This window comes from Panthera leo, chromosome C1, assembly GCF_018350215.1.
Source record: "Panthera leo isolate Ple1 chromosome C1, P.leo_Ple1_pat1.1, whole genome shotgun sequence".
In the NCBI taxonomy this organism is placed as follows: Eukaryota; Metazoa; Chordata; class Mammalia; order Carnivora; family Felidae; genus Panthera; species Panthera leo.
This window is the reverse complement of record NC_056686.1, coordinates 6,997,704-7,015,174: the sequence shown is the minus strand read 5'-3', so window position 1 is coordinate 7,015,174 and position 17,471 is coordinate 6,997,704. Positions and strand designations below refer to the sequence as shown.

The 17,471-nt window shown below is 42.5% G+C and overlaps 2 protein-coding genes across 4 annotated transcripts in view; one reads left to right on the top strand and one right to left on the bottom strand.

Annotated features, from left to right (window-relative positions):
* The window catches only part of NMNAT1 (nicotinamide nucleotide adenylyltransferase 1), a 51,112-nt gene extending 47,634 nt beyond the window's left edge, over positions 1-3,478 (bottom strand). Inside the window, exons 1-2 of one of the 3 annotated variants that reach the window (XM_042951394.1) lie at positions 3,404-3,478; positions 2,368-2,489 (exon numbers count right to left, since the gene is read on the bottom strand). The gene's annotated coding sequence lies outside the window, so the exon portion shown is untranslated. Of the gene's footprint in view, positions 1-2,367; positions 2,490-2,575; positions 2,657-3,166; positions 3,375-3,403 lie in introns of those variants that run through there. The other 2 variants (XM_042951393.1, XM_042951395.1) reach the window with 2 other exon arrangements.
* LZIC (leucine zipper and CTNNBIP1 domain containing) lies at positions 3,411-15,593 on the top strand. Its single transcript, XM_042951397.1, has 7 exons — positions 3,411-3,576; positions 10,021-10,129; positions 11,150-11,285; positions 11,554-11,652; positions 13,696-13,791; positions 13,976-14,057; positions 15,398-15,593. Exons 1-7 carry the CDS (start codon positions 3,522-3,524, stop codon positions 15,454-15,456), a joined length of 636 nt encoding a protein of 211 aa, XP_042807331.1. The 5' UTR covers positions 3,411-3,521; the 3' UTR covers positions 15,457-15,593.
* The last annotated feature ends 1,878 nt before the right edge of the window (positions 15,594-17,471 follow it).

The window sequence follows — 17,471 nt, the reverse complement described above, 5'->3', positions numbered from 1 at the left end:
AGAAAGTAAAATCACGTTTTTTGTTTTTTTTTTAAATGTTTATTTTTGAGAGACAGAGAACGGGTGGGGGAGGGACAGAGAGAGGGAGTCACAGAATCTGAAGCAGGCTCCAGGCTCTGAGCTGTCAGCAGGCAGGGCTGAAACCCACAAACCGTGAGATCACAACCTGGGCTGAAGTCGGATGCCCAACCAACTGAGCCACCCAGGAGCCCCAAAATCACATTTCTTAACTGATAAACATAACTCGAAGCATAATTTAAAACAGTATTTTAACTAACCCGTAACGTATAAAACTGAATTTTCATTTACTTTAATGGTTTTGTTACCCCCAAAACCAAACCTGGTTTCATGAGAGTTAATTTCATTAAGAAACATTTATTTCATGCTACTAATACCATATGAAATATAAATTATGCTCTTTCCGATATGAGTAAAATTTATGAAATATTCTGAAACTGTGCTACCTTTTAGCTGCTGCACAGTTTAGACAACCACCTCACAGACTAAGGAAATTCTCTATGACTTATGTTGGCTCAGAAGCGAAGTATCTTCTGTTGAGCACCTATTTTTATGGGGAATGCTTTGTTTTGGGGTTCTTAATCTGGAGCCTGGCTTCAGGAATATAACATCTCTGAATGTATAAGCAAAACGTAGGGTATGTGTACATATGAGCAGCTTTCTAGGAGGATGTCAAGGGAAGTTTGAGAAGCTAAAAATAAGTATTAGGGGCACCTGGCTGGGTCAGTCGGGGGAGCATGCAACTCTTGGTCTTGGGGTCATGAGTTTGAGCCCCATGTTGGATGTAAAGATTACTTAAATAAATACACTTTAACAATAAATAAATAAATAAATAAATAAATAAATAAATAAATAAATAAAAACGGTAAGCACTAAACTCATTAAATTTAGTATATAAAAAAATACCAGGGGTGCCTGGCTGGTTCAGTCAGTAGAGTGTGCAACTTAAAAAAAAAATTTTTTTTAATGTTTATTTATTAATAACGTTAATAAATTAATTAATGAGAGAGACAGAGCACGAGCAGGGAACAGGCAGAAAGAGAGGGAGACACAGAATCCAAAGCAGGCTCCAGGCTCTGAGCTGTCAGCACAGAGCCCAACACAGGGCTCGAACCCACAAACCGTGAGATCATGACCTGAGCTGAAGTCAGACCCTTAACTGACTGAACCACCCAGGCCCCCCTAGAGTGTGCAACTCTTGATCCTAGGGTTATGGGTTTGAGCCCCACATTGGGTGTAGAGCTTGCATTAAAAAAAAAAAAAAAAGTAAAAAACCCCTTGATTTTGACATCTATCATTGCTCATTTAAAGTTAAAGAAAAAAAACAAACAAACTGGGGCACCTAGGTGGCTGAGTTCGTTGAGCAGCCAACTTTGGCTCAGGTCATGATCTCATGGTTTGTGGGTTCAAGCCCTGCATCAGGCTCTGTGCTGACAGCTCAGAGCCTGGAGTCTTCAGATTCCCTGTCTCCCTCTCTCTCTGCCCCTCCCCCGCTCTGTCTGTCTCTCTCTCTAAGATTTAAAAAACAAAATTCATGCTCTTAACTATGCCACAAAATTGACCACAGTACAAGCTATCTCCTGGTAGACGTTTAAAAGAGGTCCACATGTTCAGAGAGCCTTTGGCTCATGTACTTCGTGTTAAGCCACTCGAGTTTCACCTGCCCCAGCATTTTTCCTACCTAGTTGGAGCAAACCATCCTCTCTGGGCTCCCATCCCAAGTCCAAGTTAAAATGTCCTAAACTCCTGCAGCTGCCAAGTAGTATGTCCCAGTTATGACTCCCAACTCTGAGGTTATTTCCCCAATGCTCTCTCTGATAACTACCAACCTAACATCTTTTTTTTTTTTTTTTTTTACAATTTCTTCTCTTCCCTCCCCACCCCCCTCCAAAACCTGGGTTCTATTTTTGTTTGACAACTGGGACCCAAACCAAGTTCTCTTACTTATGCTCTAGGAACGTTTTTCATTATCCATTAGCTCTAAACAAGAACCCAAAGAACACCGTCAGCACAGAAGTGCTAAGTCAAATCAAGTCACCGAGAAAGAGAGCAGGTAAGCACAGTGCACGATCAGGGGAGGCCCTTCCTCCACAGCTACCGCCACCACTTATACTCAGACCAACACAGATGCCTGAACAGAACACCCTATCATCATCATCACCATCAAAATTAGGGGAAGTACACAATGAGCAAATGTTTATTTAGCAAGTTCCTCAATCTGGGAAACAAAGAATATTTTTCAGTTTTGTTTTGTTTGGCACTGATCCTATTTGTCTCCGAGAGCTTCGCGTCACTCAACGCACGTATCGAAAATCAGAGATAATTGCATTAAGGTAAACCGTCACTTACTTTCACAAAGGAAATTCTGTGAACCTGAAGCGTTTTTGCAAGGTAGGTTATGGGAACCATTCCAACTGCGTCAACAGTCTTCAGTTGGGCTGGAACAGTGATTTCACATCCAAATTGTAACGCTGAAAAGCAATTTATGGTAATAAGTAGGAAATTCTACAATTAGAACTGGCAGAAGTAATTCATTCTGGTAGGATTCTATGGTAACCTCTGTTTGGCGTGGCTGGAACAGCTTTAAAGACAACACCCTTGGGGGAGGGGGGGACCTGGAGGGCTCAGTCGGTTAAGCCATCGTCTCTTGATTTAGTAGAGGTCATAATCCCACAGTTCCGTTCCCAAGATCGAGCCCCAAATCAGGCTCCGCACTGACGACATGGAGCCTGCTTGGGATTCTCTCGCATGCTCTCTCAAAAAAATAAATTAATTTTAAAAAAAACCCAAAGTTTTAAAGGCAACACCTCTGCAACAATTTTGCCGTCAACCCTGATGTGGTCTTGGGGACCACGGACTCAAGGAGAAGGGCTGGGAACACCAGAAAATGGTTTCCGCCCAGTTTTCTCAGTAACTTTTAACTTGTTGCCCAAGAGTGAGTAGTGTCCTCAAGGAACGTGTCAATCCGCTTCTGGGAAGATGGGTGTCGCCTTTACACGTGGAAAAGGGATTTCGGAGGAAACAGAAGTCCTCCAGAATGGAGAACTTTCTCCTCCGCCCTCCACCCACCTCCGCCAAACACAAGAAGCCTCTAGAAAAGGACTGATTGATTGACTGACTTTACTTACTTTTACTCGCTTATTTTTACCTGTTCAGAGGGGGCCAGAGGAAAACTTAGCGAGTCTTTTGGTTCCACGTTAAGATGGAAAGAATGAAGGGGCAAGACTCCTTGCCCCAAGCTTGAATGTGACCTTGCCTCGAGGACCGCTATATCTGCCCCTCAAAGACCCCGCCGTCTTGAACTCCCCTCGGCGTGCGACAAAAAGAGTCCCGGGCTGCCTCCCCTAAAGCCTGGTTTCTCAAGGGCTCCAGCCAGGGGGCTTACCACGCACGTCCTCAGGGTCGACCGGCCCGAATCCTCCCGGAGAGAACCCGCAGCCCGGACGCCAGAAAGGGAAACACCCGCGCCCACATCCTCATTGGCTCCTGGGGGCCGGAAGTGTATGCGTCTGGCGGAAGTGCTCCTACTGCGAGCGTCCGCCCGGTCCGGACCCTCAGGTAGGCGGGGCCCCTGCCTCCCAGCTTTGGGACCGACGCGGTGGCGGAGGCGCCGAGGGGGCGCCGAGGGGACCCCGAGGGCCCCGGGAGGTTGTTCGGTTTCTGGTCTGGGGGGAGCCGGAAGAGTTTCGGGGGCGGGGGTTCCCGGCGACCCCTGCTGGCAGGTGGGGCCTAGTCGAGCCTGGCCGCCGCAGGACCCAAGTGCGGGAGCTTCAAGCTCCCCCGTGGGGACGGGATTTGGGGCTGCGGCCGGAGCTGCTCCCCGACGCGTCCGGATGGTTGAGGTCCCGACGCTGCTCACGTCCAGCGGGGAAAACGTGTGCCCTCCGCCCTTATCTTCTCCCTGCTTCTGGGTTTGACGGCTTCCCCCCAGGCGTGCGGGGGTGCCGGGCTTTCCTCAGTGACGCCCGCGACCTCTCTAGGGAACGTCTCAGGCCGCCCGAGGCGCAGTGGAGGGAGAAAACGGGTTCCCTCCCTCCCTTGCCCCGCTCTCCTCCTCCCCCTGGTGTCTTCCTGAAACGGGAAGGGTGTGTTTCGAGCCCAGGCTGCTCAAGTGGAAGTTACCCGGACTGCTTTAGGCCAAGTTTATATGTCAAGTAAATGAAACTACTTGATGGTTTCCTATTCCTCAGCCGACTCCACCTCCAAGCGGTTTGAACTTTGAGTTTCTTGTAGCCCTGATGAACAATTTGGCTTTCGTCAAGTTTGTGACACTTGAAACTTCAACAGCTGGAGGTTTATGCACTTTGGGACCGGGCCACACTGTGCGGAGTTCAAAGTGCTAGGAGGCCAGGTGAGCGCGAAACGAGCACCTTCCGCTCCAGATTACGGTTTTTGAGCGCCCTTTTCGGCAGTTTTGTGAAAGGTGCACCGCCTTTATTGACTACTAGGTGGTGCCAGCGAGTTAATCTTTCTGGATAAATTTCAAATAATGAGCAGTGCCAGGATGCGGCTTTTGAAGTGCCCCATCTTCCCTGAAATTTACTTAAAATAGTTTTACCTCTTGAAAATAGCTGGTGCCCTTATACACTTTATCCAGTTATTGAATATCTATTCTCTACTCAGGGCTGAGGATGCTAAAAGAGGAATCAAATTCATTTTCTCCTGAGAATTTATAGTCTGAAGAGAAAGGCCAATAATCAATGCGCTATAATGAAAGCACAGATATAACTTAAGGCAGAAATAAGTGCAAAGAAGAGAATAAGATGTGAGATGCAATGGAAGAAGCGACCATTATTCATTTACCAATTATGTATCCAGACCTGTCTGCCCAACGTTATTGTAGCTGCTGGTGTATAAAGAAGTAAAGGGGCACCTGGGTGGTTCAGTTCGTTGACCTTCCGCTCAGGTCATGATCTCACGTTTGGTGAGTTTAAGCCCCTGGTGAGAATTTGAGCTGGCAGTGCAGAGCCTGCTTTGAATTCTGTCTCTCTCTGTCCCTCCCCTGCTCATTCTTTATCTCTCTCTCTCTCTCTCTCTCTGTCTCTAAGATAAATATTAAAAAAAAAAATCCCAAGTTACAAATTATTCACAATTTAGTGATTGGGAAGGAACCAAGAAAGACATTATGGAGAAGCTGAAACTTTAGCTAGACCCTGAAGAATGGATTACCTGGGCTTGATAGGTACCAAAAAAAAAAAAAAAAAAAAAGCATGCTCAAAGAAAAGAATGAAAGTGCATGGCATGTTTTGAAATAGCAAGCAGTGCTCGCTTCGGCTGCACATGTCCTAAAATTGAAACAGCAAGTAGTTCAGCATGGTTAGACTGTAGGAAACTGAGCCTGAAAAGACACTGTCGGTTTTAGGTTTGGCCTTACTTTCACTGGAAAATTTAACAGATATAAAATGTAAAATTTTTTTAACTTTTTTTTTTTTTTTTTTTTTTTTGAGAGAGAGAAAGCTTGCAAGCAGGGGAGAGGGGCAGAGGGAGAGAGAGAGAGAAGGTCAAGCAGGCTCCAGGCTCAGTGTGGAGCCTAACTCAGGGCTCCAGTCCCACAACCCTGAGATTGTGACCTGAGCCACCATCACAGAGTCAGATGCTCAACCACCTGAGCCATCCAGGTGCCCCTGAAAGAAAATTTATTTATTTATTATTTGTTTATTTACTTACTTATTTTAATGTTTATTTGTTTTTGAGAGAGAGACAGGGCACAAGCAGAGGAGGGGCAGAGAGAGAGGGAGACACAGAATCCGAAGCAGGCTTCGGGCTCCAAGCTGTCAGCACAGAGCCCGACGCGGGACTCGAACCCATGAGCTGTGAGATCATGACCTGAGGCGAAGACCAACACTCAACTGACTGAGCTACCCAGATGCCCCTATTTACTTATTTATTTATTTACTTACTTACTTAAATGTTTATTTTTGAGAGCCAGAGAGAGAGCGCTAGGGCACACATGCAAACAGGGGAGAGGCCAAGAGAAAAGGAAAGAGAGAATCAATCCCAAGCAGACTACACTGTCAGCACAGATTCCAATGTGAGGCTCAATCCCATAAACCATGAGATCACGATGTGAGCAGAAACCCAAGTCAAACGCTTAGCCAACTGAGCCTAAAATACAATTTAAATGTGTATTTCCCAGAGGAAATTATACGTGAAGCATAGCTGTAATAAATTAGACTTTTGGCTAACCTATTATACATGACATACAGCTATAATAAGTAACACTTCTGGCTATAATGTAGCTCGTTTATGTTTCTGTATCATTAATCACTGTAGATGACTTAAGCCAATTTTAACCGCTATGGCAGTAAGAATAGATTTTCACCGATTACATTCTATTTTGAAATATATCATAAGGAATTCTCTTCATTGAGGTTCACATACCAGATCATCTGGTAGTGGTTGTGTGTAGGAAAATTTTAAATGCTTTAATAAATTACCCTAGGATTTAGGTTTTGATGAATCATTATACCTGATATTAAGCAAAACATGTTTCCTGAAAGAAATGAGAGTTTAATTTTTATAAATGGAAAACCTTAAACACTGTGTTGTTGTTGTCTTTAAGTTTACTTATTTATGTTGAATGAGAGAGTTCTGGGGAGAGACAGAGAAGGAGAAAGAATCCCAAACAGGCCAGTGCAGAGCCCAACTCAGGGCTCAAACCCATGAGCTGTGAGATCATGACCTAAGCCAAAACCAAGAGTCAGACTCTTCACTAACTGAGCCACCCAGGCCCCCCTTAAAGACTATAAATGTTGAGATAAACGCATACAGTATCAACACACCAAAAGCAGCAGCTTTTCTCTACACTAGCAATAATCAGAAAAAAACATTTTTAAGTAATCTCTGTGCCCAACACCAGGCATGAACTCATAACCCGAAGATCAAAAGTTGCATGGTCTACCAACTGAGCCAACCAGGTGCCCCGCAATAATTAGAAATTGTAATAACGGGTGCCTAGGTGGCTCATTTGTTGAGTGTCTGACTTCGGCTCAGGTCATGATTTCATGATTCACGAGTTCGAGCCCCAATTGGGCTCACTGCTCTCAGTGCAGAGCCAGCTTCAGATCCTCTGTCTCCCTCTCTCTTTGCCCCTCCCCCACTCACACTCTCTCAAAAATAAAGCATTAAAAAAAAAGAAATTGTAATAACAAGAAGTCTATTCCCAGTATTAACAAAAAATATATATAAGATGTCGAACAATAGCCAGTGTTCAAGGCCTTTGTTAACAAAACAATACTTTTAAAATTAAAGATTGTGAAAGAAAGCCAAGATAAATGGAGTGATATATTGTTTGACAGGAAGATTCAAATTTCAGGGATACAGATCTGCATATTAGGCTCTAATTTTAATGTAATCCCTCTCAAAATTTCAGTTGCATTTTTTTTTAATGTTTATTTATTTTTGAGACAGAGCATGAGCAGGGGAGGGGCAGAGAGAGAGGGAGACACAGAATCTGAAGCAGGCTGCGGGCTCTAAGCTGTCAACACAGAGCCCGATGCAGGGCTCAACCTGCTGAGCCGTGAGGTCATGATCTGAGCCGAAGTCAGATGCTCGACTGACTGAGCCACCCAGGCACCCCTTCACTGCATTTTTAAGGGAACTTGACAATCTGATTCTTAAATTCATCCAGAAGAGAAAATGCATAGGAATAGCCAAGAATTACTGGGGAAAGAAAATTCCACAATAATAAAGGCAACTCCCTATCAGTTATCACTGTACACCAGCTTTGTAGCTGACAAAATAACAAGGTAGTCTTACGACCAGAATGTTCTCAGTGAAACAGACGTGAGTCTTTCTACTGAGTCTACATTAAAAGTGGCATAAAGGGGCACCTGGGTGGCTCAGTCAGTTAAGCGACTGACTTCGGCTGAGGTCATGATCTCGCGGTCCGTGAGTTCGAGCCCCACGTCGGGCTCTGTGCTGACCGCTCAGAACCTGGAGCCTGTTTCAGATTCTGTGTCTCCCTCTCTCTCTGCCCCTCCCCTGTTCATGCTCTGTCTCTCTCTGTCTCAAAAATAAATAAACGTTAAAAAAAAAAAAAAGTGGCATAAATACTGACTAATAAACAGTGTTGGGGCAACTCGCTCCTCCTTTGAAAGAAAAAAGAAGTTAGACTCGTATTTCATAGCATTAACAAAAAGAGTTGAAGTGGCTTAAAGAGCTGAATGTAGGGGTGCCTGGGTGGCCCAGTCGTTAAGCGACTGACTTTGGCTCAGGTCATGATCTCCGGTTTGTGAGTTCGCGTCCCACTTCGGGTGAGCATGAGGCCCACTTCTCACTCTCTCTCCCTCTCTCTCTCTTTCCCTCTCTCCCTCCCTCTGCCCCTTCTGGGATTCTCTTTCTCTACCCCTCACTAACTTGCTCTCTGTCTCAAAAAAAAACAAAAACAAAAAACTGAATGTAAAAAGAAAAATTTATATAAGCCTTAGAATACAAAATAGTGTGTTTTTTAAAATCTTGAGATGGTTAGGGCCTGCCTTCATGGGACATAAAACTAATAAGACTTAAAGAAGAAGACAGATTTGGCCATTAAAAATAATAATTTATCATTGGGGCACCTGGGTGGCTCAACGTAAGCGTCCGACTTCGGCTCAGGTCATGATCTCACAGTTCATGAGTTCAAGCCCCTCATCAGGCTCTCTGCTGTCGGCGCAGAGCCTGCTTCGAATCCTCTGTCTCCCTCTCTCTCTGCCCCTTCCCTGCTCGCACACGTGTGCACGTACACACCCTCTCTCTCAAAAATAAACACTTAAAATAATAATTTATTATGACAAAAAAAACACCAATAAGTAAAATTTAAAGTCAAGAGATGAGATAATATTTGCAACATAACTGCAAAGGCTTCATACTGCTGTAAATCAGTAAGAGAAAAATAATCCAGGGGCATATTTCCAAAGGAGAAATTCACAGCAAAAATTGTCAGTGCCCGCAAGTTATTAGGTAAATGCACATAAAACCAACAAGACAATGCTAGGAGTGTTCTTTTTTTTTTTTTTTTTTTTTAATTTTTTAATGTTTATTTATTTTGGAGACAGAACATGAATGGGGGAGGGGCAGAGATAGAGGAAGACAGAATCTGAAGCAGGCTCCAGGCTCTGAGCTGTCAGCACAGAACCCGATGCCGAGCTCGAACCCACAAACTGCGAGATCATGACCTGAGCCGAAGTCAGACACTCAACTGACTAAGCCACCCAGGCGCCCCAGGAATGTTCTGAGTCCTAGAGAATACTTATTAAGAATGAAAAAGAATGTTACAATGAATCTTTTTGTAAAGCAAAAAGATCTGTTTCTTTTTTTTTTTTTTTTTAATGTTTTTATTTATTTATTTTGAGAGAGAGAGGGAATGTGCAAGCAGGAGAGGGGCAGAGAAAGATAGAATCCCAACCGGGCTCCGCAGTGCAGAGCCCCATGCAGAGCTCAACCCCACCAACCATGAGATCATGACCTGAGCAAGGGTTGGATGCCCAACCAACTGAGCCACCCAGGTGTCCCAGCCCTAATCTATTTCTTTATAAAATTGTGTTTTCAGGGGTGCCTGGGTGGCCCAGTTGGTTGAACATCCAACTTCAGCTCAGGTCATGATCTCATGGTTCATGAGTTTGAGCCCTACACCCGGCTCACTGCTGTCATCCGCTTTGGATCCTCTGTCCCCCTCTCTCTGCCCCTCCCTGCTCACGCGTCTGCTCTCTCCCTCAAAAATAAACAAACATTTTTAAAAGATTGTGTTTTTAACTATCAATTCTGTTTAAAGTAAGATGGACCAATAGTGAAGGCTTTTAATTAATTTGTCAAGTCAGGTAAGAAGACTGCCAGGCATTCTTGTGGGGTGTTACTAGTATAGGAGTTTAAACTTCTATACCTAAAATGAAATTCTCTTTGCACAACTCTCTTTCCCACACCTGTAGCTCAGAATGAACATAGCCCATTGTGAATTGCACTGGAATGTGGAATCCTTTCAAATAACCAAATATATACTGTATGTGGGCTTATTGTTCTTCCTAGAGATCAAAATGGCTTCCAGAGGAAAGACAGAGACAAGCAAATTAAAGCAGAATTTAGAAGAACAGTTGGATAGACTAATGCAGCAATTACAAGATCTGGAGGAATGCAGGTGAGAGTAACTGAATGCTGCTATGCAGTCCAGTGGCTTTTTTCTGCAGCTAGATTACAAGCTCTGGGTGCAGGCCCGTGTGTGATTTTGGTTTCCCCTGTAGTGTTCTTCACAGTGCTTTGTCTGTTGGAGAAATAAACTCAGTGCGAGCCTTGGAGTCATAAAGGTAACCCCCTTAAGTTTTCATTTCCCTGAGTGTGAAGTGAAAATAATAACTAACACCTACCTTCTCTTCGGTGTTTAAAATAGGCCTGCTTGGTATCAAGCTGAGAAGATACTACTTGAACTTCTAGTGTCTTTTCAACTTCAACTGTTCCAAGGACCAAAAGTGTTCATTGCCTTTTTTAACTACTTTGAAAGGTTGTTGTAAATATTTCAAGTCAAGGGGCCAAAACGATACTTGGCCCAGAGCCGATGCTCAATAAGTGGTAGCTGTCGTTGAATTTGTAGTGAATGTTTAATAAATGGCTTGTTCGAGTAGTGAATAAAAGTAGCCTCGTTTGCAGACGATAGGTGGTGCCTTGCTATTGTATTTCAAGGTGCACAAAATTTTATCTACCATCAATGATGGTCATAAATGAAATGGCTGCTTTGTCAAGCCCTGTTGTTTGTCAAGCACTTTCTATATTTCATTTAATGCTCGTAGCAGCCCTGTAAGGTAGTACTATCATTGTCTGTGGCTTATAGATCAAGAAAATGTGACTCAGCTGTGTTAAGTGTCTTGCCCGAGGTTACGCATTGATTCGTAGAGTGCTTAAAAGGAAGTTATTTTGTGGTTTGTTAAGTGTGCCTCATTTTGGTAAAAGAAAAATGGTTAATTATCAAGGTAACCACATTGCAGGAAAGCGCCCGTATTACTAACATCTGAACACATCCGTTATTAGCATTTTGTTGTTTCCTTTCAGCCTTGTCCCTCAGTATATTTTCTGTAAATACATGTATCTGAAGTCTTAGAGTCCAAATATAAGATTGTTTTTTTTTCACTTAGAACTCTGTTTTTCTATGTTTGCTGTACTTCAGAGAGGAACTTGATACAGATGAATATGAAGAAACCAAAAAGGAAACTCTGGAGCAACTAAGTGAATTTAATGATTCACTGAAGAAAATCATGTCTGGAAATATGACTTTGGTAGATGAGCTCAGTGGAATGCAACTGGTGAGCATAATTTACTTACACTAGTGACACAGTTTGTCTTTTTCCCCTTTTTTTATAAGTATATTTAAGATAGAAACCCTTTTTTGGGGTTTAACTTCCAGATGAGTGTCTGCTTACCAATACAACAGCATAGCAAACGGAAACTAAAATTATAACGGTGTTTGATGAACAAAGACGACCTGTTAGTAATTGAAAACTCATCAGTCAATTACTGTAATGTGTGATTCAATGGAATATTTGGCTTAGTTTTTACCTTCTTGTATCCTAGGCTATCCAGGCAGCTATCAGCCAGGCCTTTAAAACCCCAGAGGTCATCAGATTATTTGCAAAGAAACAACCAGGTCAACTTCGGACAAGGTTAGCGGAGGTAAAATTTCTTTACATTGATTTAATTGCTGTGCGTACTTTTTTCTCAGCTCCAGAATTTGCTCATTATGTTAGTCTGAAGTTTAAAAATTGGTGAGTTGAGAATGTACACCACCACCAAGAGTGAATCCTAATGTATAGACTGTGGACTTGGGGGATTGTGTGGTGTCAGTGAGCCACTCTGGTGGATGATGAAAAATCATGGGGAGGCTGTGCATGAGTGGGGGGCAGGGAGGATACGGGAAATTTTTGTATGTTTACACAATTTGCTGTGAGCCTAAAACTGCTCTAGAAAATAGTCAGCTACCAAAAAAAAAAAATCGATCAGTTGATTTGAGAGTCACGACCCACAGTTTTCTGACAAAAGTAGTCTTTTGAGCAATTATTGAATATAGAGGTATAAACAGCATATGGCACTTTAAATTGCTACTAACTGCTTCTACTCGAACCCCAACTGTAAGGTTTTACCATTTATTTCTGAAGCCGAGTTGAAATCCCATCTAGAATTCATTAGCAGCATTGCTTTTTGTGCATGTAGCCTTTCTCATCTAAGAATTTCAAACATCTCTATAAACCTGGATTTGAGAAAGTCTGTTTATAGACTTGAATATAATTAAGGCATTAACAAGTGATTAGCATGGACTTGGGTCAGACTGGCAGGATTTGTATCCCTGCTCTATGGTGGAGGTATGTGACCTTAGGGAAGTTACTTTTAATAGTTTTAACACAATTAATAATCTTTTGTTTGTTTATTTTTGAGAGAGAGACAGAGCGTGAATGGGGGAGGGGCAGAGAGAGGGAGATACAGAATCAAAGCAGGTTCCAGGCTCAGCTATCAGCACAGAGCCCGACACGGGGCTCGAACTCACGAACTGTGAGGTCATGACCTGTGCCGAAGTTGGAAGTTTAACCAACTGAGCCGCCCAGGTGCCCCAATAAACTTTTTAGTAAATATTATTACTATTATTATTGAAGTTGAATAAGTTATGTTACTCAACCTATTTGTGCCTCAGTTTCCCCGTCTATAAAAAGGTGATAATAGTAGTTCCTACCTCTTAAGGTTGTTATGAGGAGTAAATGAAATAATATGCGTAAAGCACATACTATGTGTAACATGCAATGTGTGTAAAGCCCATGGAATAGTACCCAGGCATACTACAGGCTATCAGTGTTTCTGGTGATAGAGGTGATATTTAACCAACATTCCTGGAGACCTGATACCAGTTATCTCATTCAAGCCTATAGACCACACTTCAGTTTAAGGGAATGAGTGCTTGAAGGATAGCTTCTCTCTAAAGGAAGGTGTTGACCTACCAGTTCCTCAGTAAAGTTTCTAATCAAGGCAGTGGTTATGATTAGCATTAAGATTTATTAGAACTGAGGGGCGCCTCAGTCGGTGGAGCATGTGACTCTTGATCTTGGGGTTGTGAGTTCGAGCCCCATGTTGGATATAGAGATTACTTAAAAAATAAAATCTTAAAAGATTTATTAGAACCGTGTAACTGTATTTCTGACAGGTTTGCCTTGAATTGATTCTATAGTTCTTTATAATAGTCAGCTAGAGGATCTTTTTTCTTTAAGAAGAAGTAGATCTGGGGGCGCCTGCTTAAGCAGCCTACTCTTGATTTTGGCTTGGGCCGTGATCTCGCAGTTGGTGGGTTCGAGCCCTGCATTGGGCTCTGCGCTCACAGTGCAGAGTCTGCTTGGGATTCTCTCTCCTCCTCTCTCTCCTCCCCTCCCCTGCTCACTTGCTCTCAAAAAAAGTAGATCTGAAAATCTGGATTTTATGGATAAAATGTTTTGTTTTGTTTTTTAATGTTTATTTATTTATTTTTGAGAGAGCGAGAACGAGCACGAGCAGGGGTAGAGGATCTGAAGTGGGCCCTGCACTGACAGTAAAGAGCCCTACATGGGGCTCAAACTCATGAACTGTGAGATCATGACCTGAGCCAGAGTCAGATGCTTAACAGACTGAGCCGCCCAGGCGCCCCGGACACAATGTTTTTAACTTCAGTACCATATTCTTTGCATTCATCCATTTCAGATGGATAGAGATCTCATGGTAGGAAAGCTGGAAAGAGGCCTGTACACTCAACAGAAAGTGGAGATACTAACAGCTCTCAGGAAACTTGGAGAGAAGGTACCTATATTTAATTTAATATATTACATATAAAGAAAAGGTACAAAGTATTTGGTACAGAACTTTGTGAGCTGTGATCTAGTTTGTGGTCCTGAGACATTCTTAAAGGTGGTTCCTAGAACCTCTTGTTAACATTCGAATCCGCTCTCTCGGGCTTTGTTTTGTTTTGTTTTGTTTTGTTTAGCTGACCGCAGATGATGAGGCCTTCTTGTCAGCAAATGCAGGTGCCATACTCAGCCAGTTTGAGAAAGTGTCTACAGACCTCGGTGAGTCTCCTCGTATTTCTGAAAGCTGTCCAGGCATTACTGCTCACATTGATGGATACCATGAGTGAGATAACAGGATGGCCTTATCTTGAGTTTAGAGGTAAAACCAGGGGCGCCTGGGTGGCTCACTCTGACTCTTGATCTCAGCTCAGGTTGTGGTCTCAGGGTCCTGATTTCAAGCCCTGCATCGGGCTTCGTGCTGGGCATGAAGCCTACTTAAGAAAAAAAAAAAAAAATTGAGGTAAAACCAGAAGTGTTTTCTTTATAAATCCCTCGTATTAGGTTTATTTCCTAATATTTTTAAATTGGGGCGCCTGGGTGGCTCAGTCGGTTGAGTGTCCGACTTTGGCTCAGGTCATGATCTCACAGTCTGTGAGTTCGAGCCCCGTATCGGTCTCTGTGCTGATGGCTCAGAGCCTGGAGCCTGCTTCCGATTCTGTGTCTCCCTCTCTCTCTGCCCCTTCCCTGCTCATGCTCTGTCTCTCTGTGTCTCAAAAATAAATAAAAACATTAAGAAAAAAAAATTTTTTTAATTAAAAATAAATTAATATAGTCTAATATTTTAAAAATATTTGTCACCTAAATATAAATATAAAGTAAACTAAAATTTTATATATTCTATCTCACATTTTTTTTTTAATTTATTTTTTTTAATGTTTATTTTTGAGAGAGACAGAGACAATTAGTGGGTTAGGGGCAGAGAGAGAGGGAGACAGAATCCGAAGCAGGCTCCAGGCTCCCAGCTGTCGGCACAGAGCCTGACGCGGGGCTCGAACTCATGAGCTATGAGATCATGACCTGAGCCAAAATCGGATGCTCAACTGACTGAGCCAGCCAGGTGCCCCTCTATTTCACATTTAAAGTTAGAGTAAGGGGGCACCTGGCTGGCTCAGTTAGTAAAGCATGTAACTCTTTTCTTTTTTTTTTTTTAATTTAAAGTTTATTTATTTATTAATTTTGAGAGAAACAGAGGCAGAGTGAGTAGGGGAGGGGCAGAGAGAGAGAGGAAGAGAGAGAATCCCAAGCAGGCTTTGTGCTGTCAGTGTAGAGCATACAACTTTTGATTTTGGGATCGTGAGTTTGAGCCCCACATTGCAGGTAGAGATGACTTAAAAATAAAGTAAGTGAAGTAAGGAAGTTGAAGTAAGGATTTGTAACCAATAAATCATCCTCTGTGTGTGAGATATTTGTGCAGGGGAAAGGAAGTTGGGAATTGGTACTGGGAAAGTTTAGGGGTAATGCTCTGATTATAGAAGTGAGTTTTATTTTCTGTTTCAATAGCTATGGAACTTTAAATGCATTTGAAATAACCTTTGTTTATTATGTTTATTTCTCCTTAGGCTCTGGAGACAAAGTTCTTGCATTGGCAAGTTTTGAGGTTGAAAAAACAAAAAAATGACATGGTGTGGAAGCTTGGGACATTGATCACATTCTTGCTGTAAATGGCATTTGTCTCATAGAGATTTTGAATCATTGCAAAGAAATCAAGAGATTCTTGAAATACATTGATAACCTGAGAAATGGTGATGGAAAACATACTTGTGGCTTCTGGTTATACCCTTCCTCGTTGTGCTTCAGGGCTACTTGCCTGAGTGATCCTAGATGGGTGGGATGAGGAACCCATTGGGCCTTATTCATCATGTCTTGTGTGTTTGAGAGAAGGAACAGAAAACAGTCTCTCTGCCTGTTTTTATTAAGCCTCCTTGTTTTAAGTGCTGATAGTAAATGAAAAGATGTGAAGTAATGATTCTTTTCTGCTCATAATCTATCCCCACTTGTTGGAGTGAATAGTGTACCAACATCAATAGACGTCCTGTGTGTTTATAGAATTTTAGAGTTCTAAGTGATCTTGGAAATCATTTTCATTTTATAATCAAGGAAACTGAGGCTCAGAAAGAACAAGGTGACTTGCTGAAAGTCACATCCGAGACAGAGCTGGTTTATAAGACTTGGGCATCCTGACTCTCGGTTTAGTGCCCATTGAGTTTTATTTCTTTATTTTGTGCTGTTTTTAAAAACTAATTAACACATATTTGGGCAAGTCCGTGTTTATGAAAACTCCATGTCCCAACAAAAAGTTGTCACTAAGGGACCATTCCGCCAGCCTGTAGGGCCTCCGTATGAAAGGGGCCCATTGTATCCCTCAGTTGTGAGCTTGGAACAATGGGAGCCCTGTCGAGAGTCTCCCGGAGTAACTTAACCTCCTGCTTTGTTTCACCAGGGAAGTAATTGAAAGTGGCAGCTAGAGCCCCCCGCCCCAGCCCTCCCCACCTTGTGTGACCTATTTGCTGAAACCCAGGAGGTGGTGACTGTAACTATTATTTACTCTTCTGTTTTTGGAGAAACACAAAATAAGGTACGAGGAAAAACATACTCTCAAGTGTTTATATTGCATGCTCAAATATATAGATTTCCCCATGCGTGTGTATATGCTAGCTTATTTTCTAGGCTCGGGCCACTTTATATTTTTTTTCATGTATGTCTCCGTTTTCTTTTCCTTTGCACTTTATACAAATTAAAACACTTCTGAAGCTTCTCATATACTGTAAACTCTACTAGGTGCTCTGCCAACTGGGCAAATTAGGGACCTCAGCTTCATTAATGCCTTATTTGGAACTCTTAATGGGTAACTTTTTCTGTATTGGTTTATAGCGGTCAAAAACTCATTGAAATTGTAACAAACCAAGAAAAAGCAAATCGCCTGCTACCCATGTAGGATTTTATGGTCAATCATCATTATTTCATTATTCTGCATTTTTGTTTGTTCAAGTGATCTCTACACCCAACGTGGGGCTTGAACTCAGGACCCCGAGATCAAATGTCACATGCTCTACCGACAGAACCAGCCAGGCACCCCTAGTCTGCATTGTTTTTAATTGAGGTGAAACTCATGTCCTATAAAAATCAGAAATGTACAATTCAGTGGTGTTTAGTACGTTCACAATGTTGTGCAGCCATCACCATCTAGTTCCAAAACATTTTCACCACCCCAAAGGAGACGCCACACCCATTAAGCAGTCACTCCCCGTGCCCTCCTCCACATCCCAGTCCTCCGGCAACAACTAATCTGCTTTCTGTCTCTGGATTTACCTATTCTGGAAAATTCCTGTTGATGGAAGCATACGGTATGCGACCTTTTGTGTCTGGCTTCTTTCACTTAGCGTATTTTGAAGGTTAATCTAAGTTGTAGCCTGTATCAGTACTTTGCTCCTTTTAATGGCTGAAAATATTTCCTTGCGTGGATACTACGTTGCACTTATGCATTTACCTCTTGGATGTTTGGACTTTTTCCACTTTCTAGCCATTGCAGATAGTACTGCTGTGAACATTTGTATCTAAGCATTTAAATACCTGTTTTCAGTTCCTTTGGTTTTATATCCAGGAATGGAATTGCTGTGTGTACGTGTGTTTTGG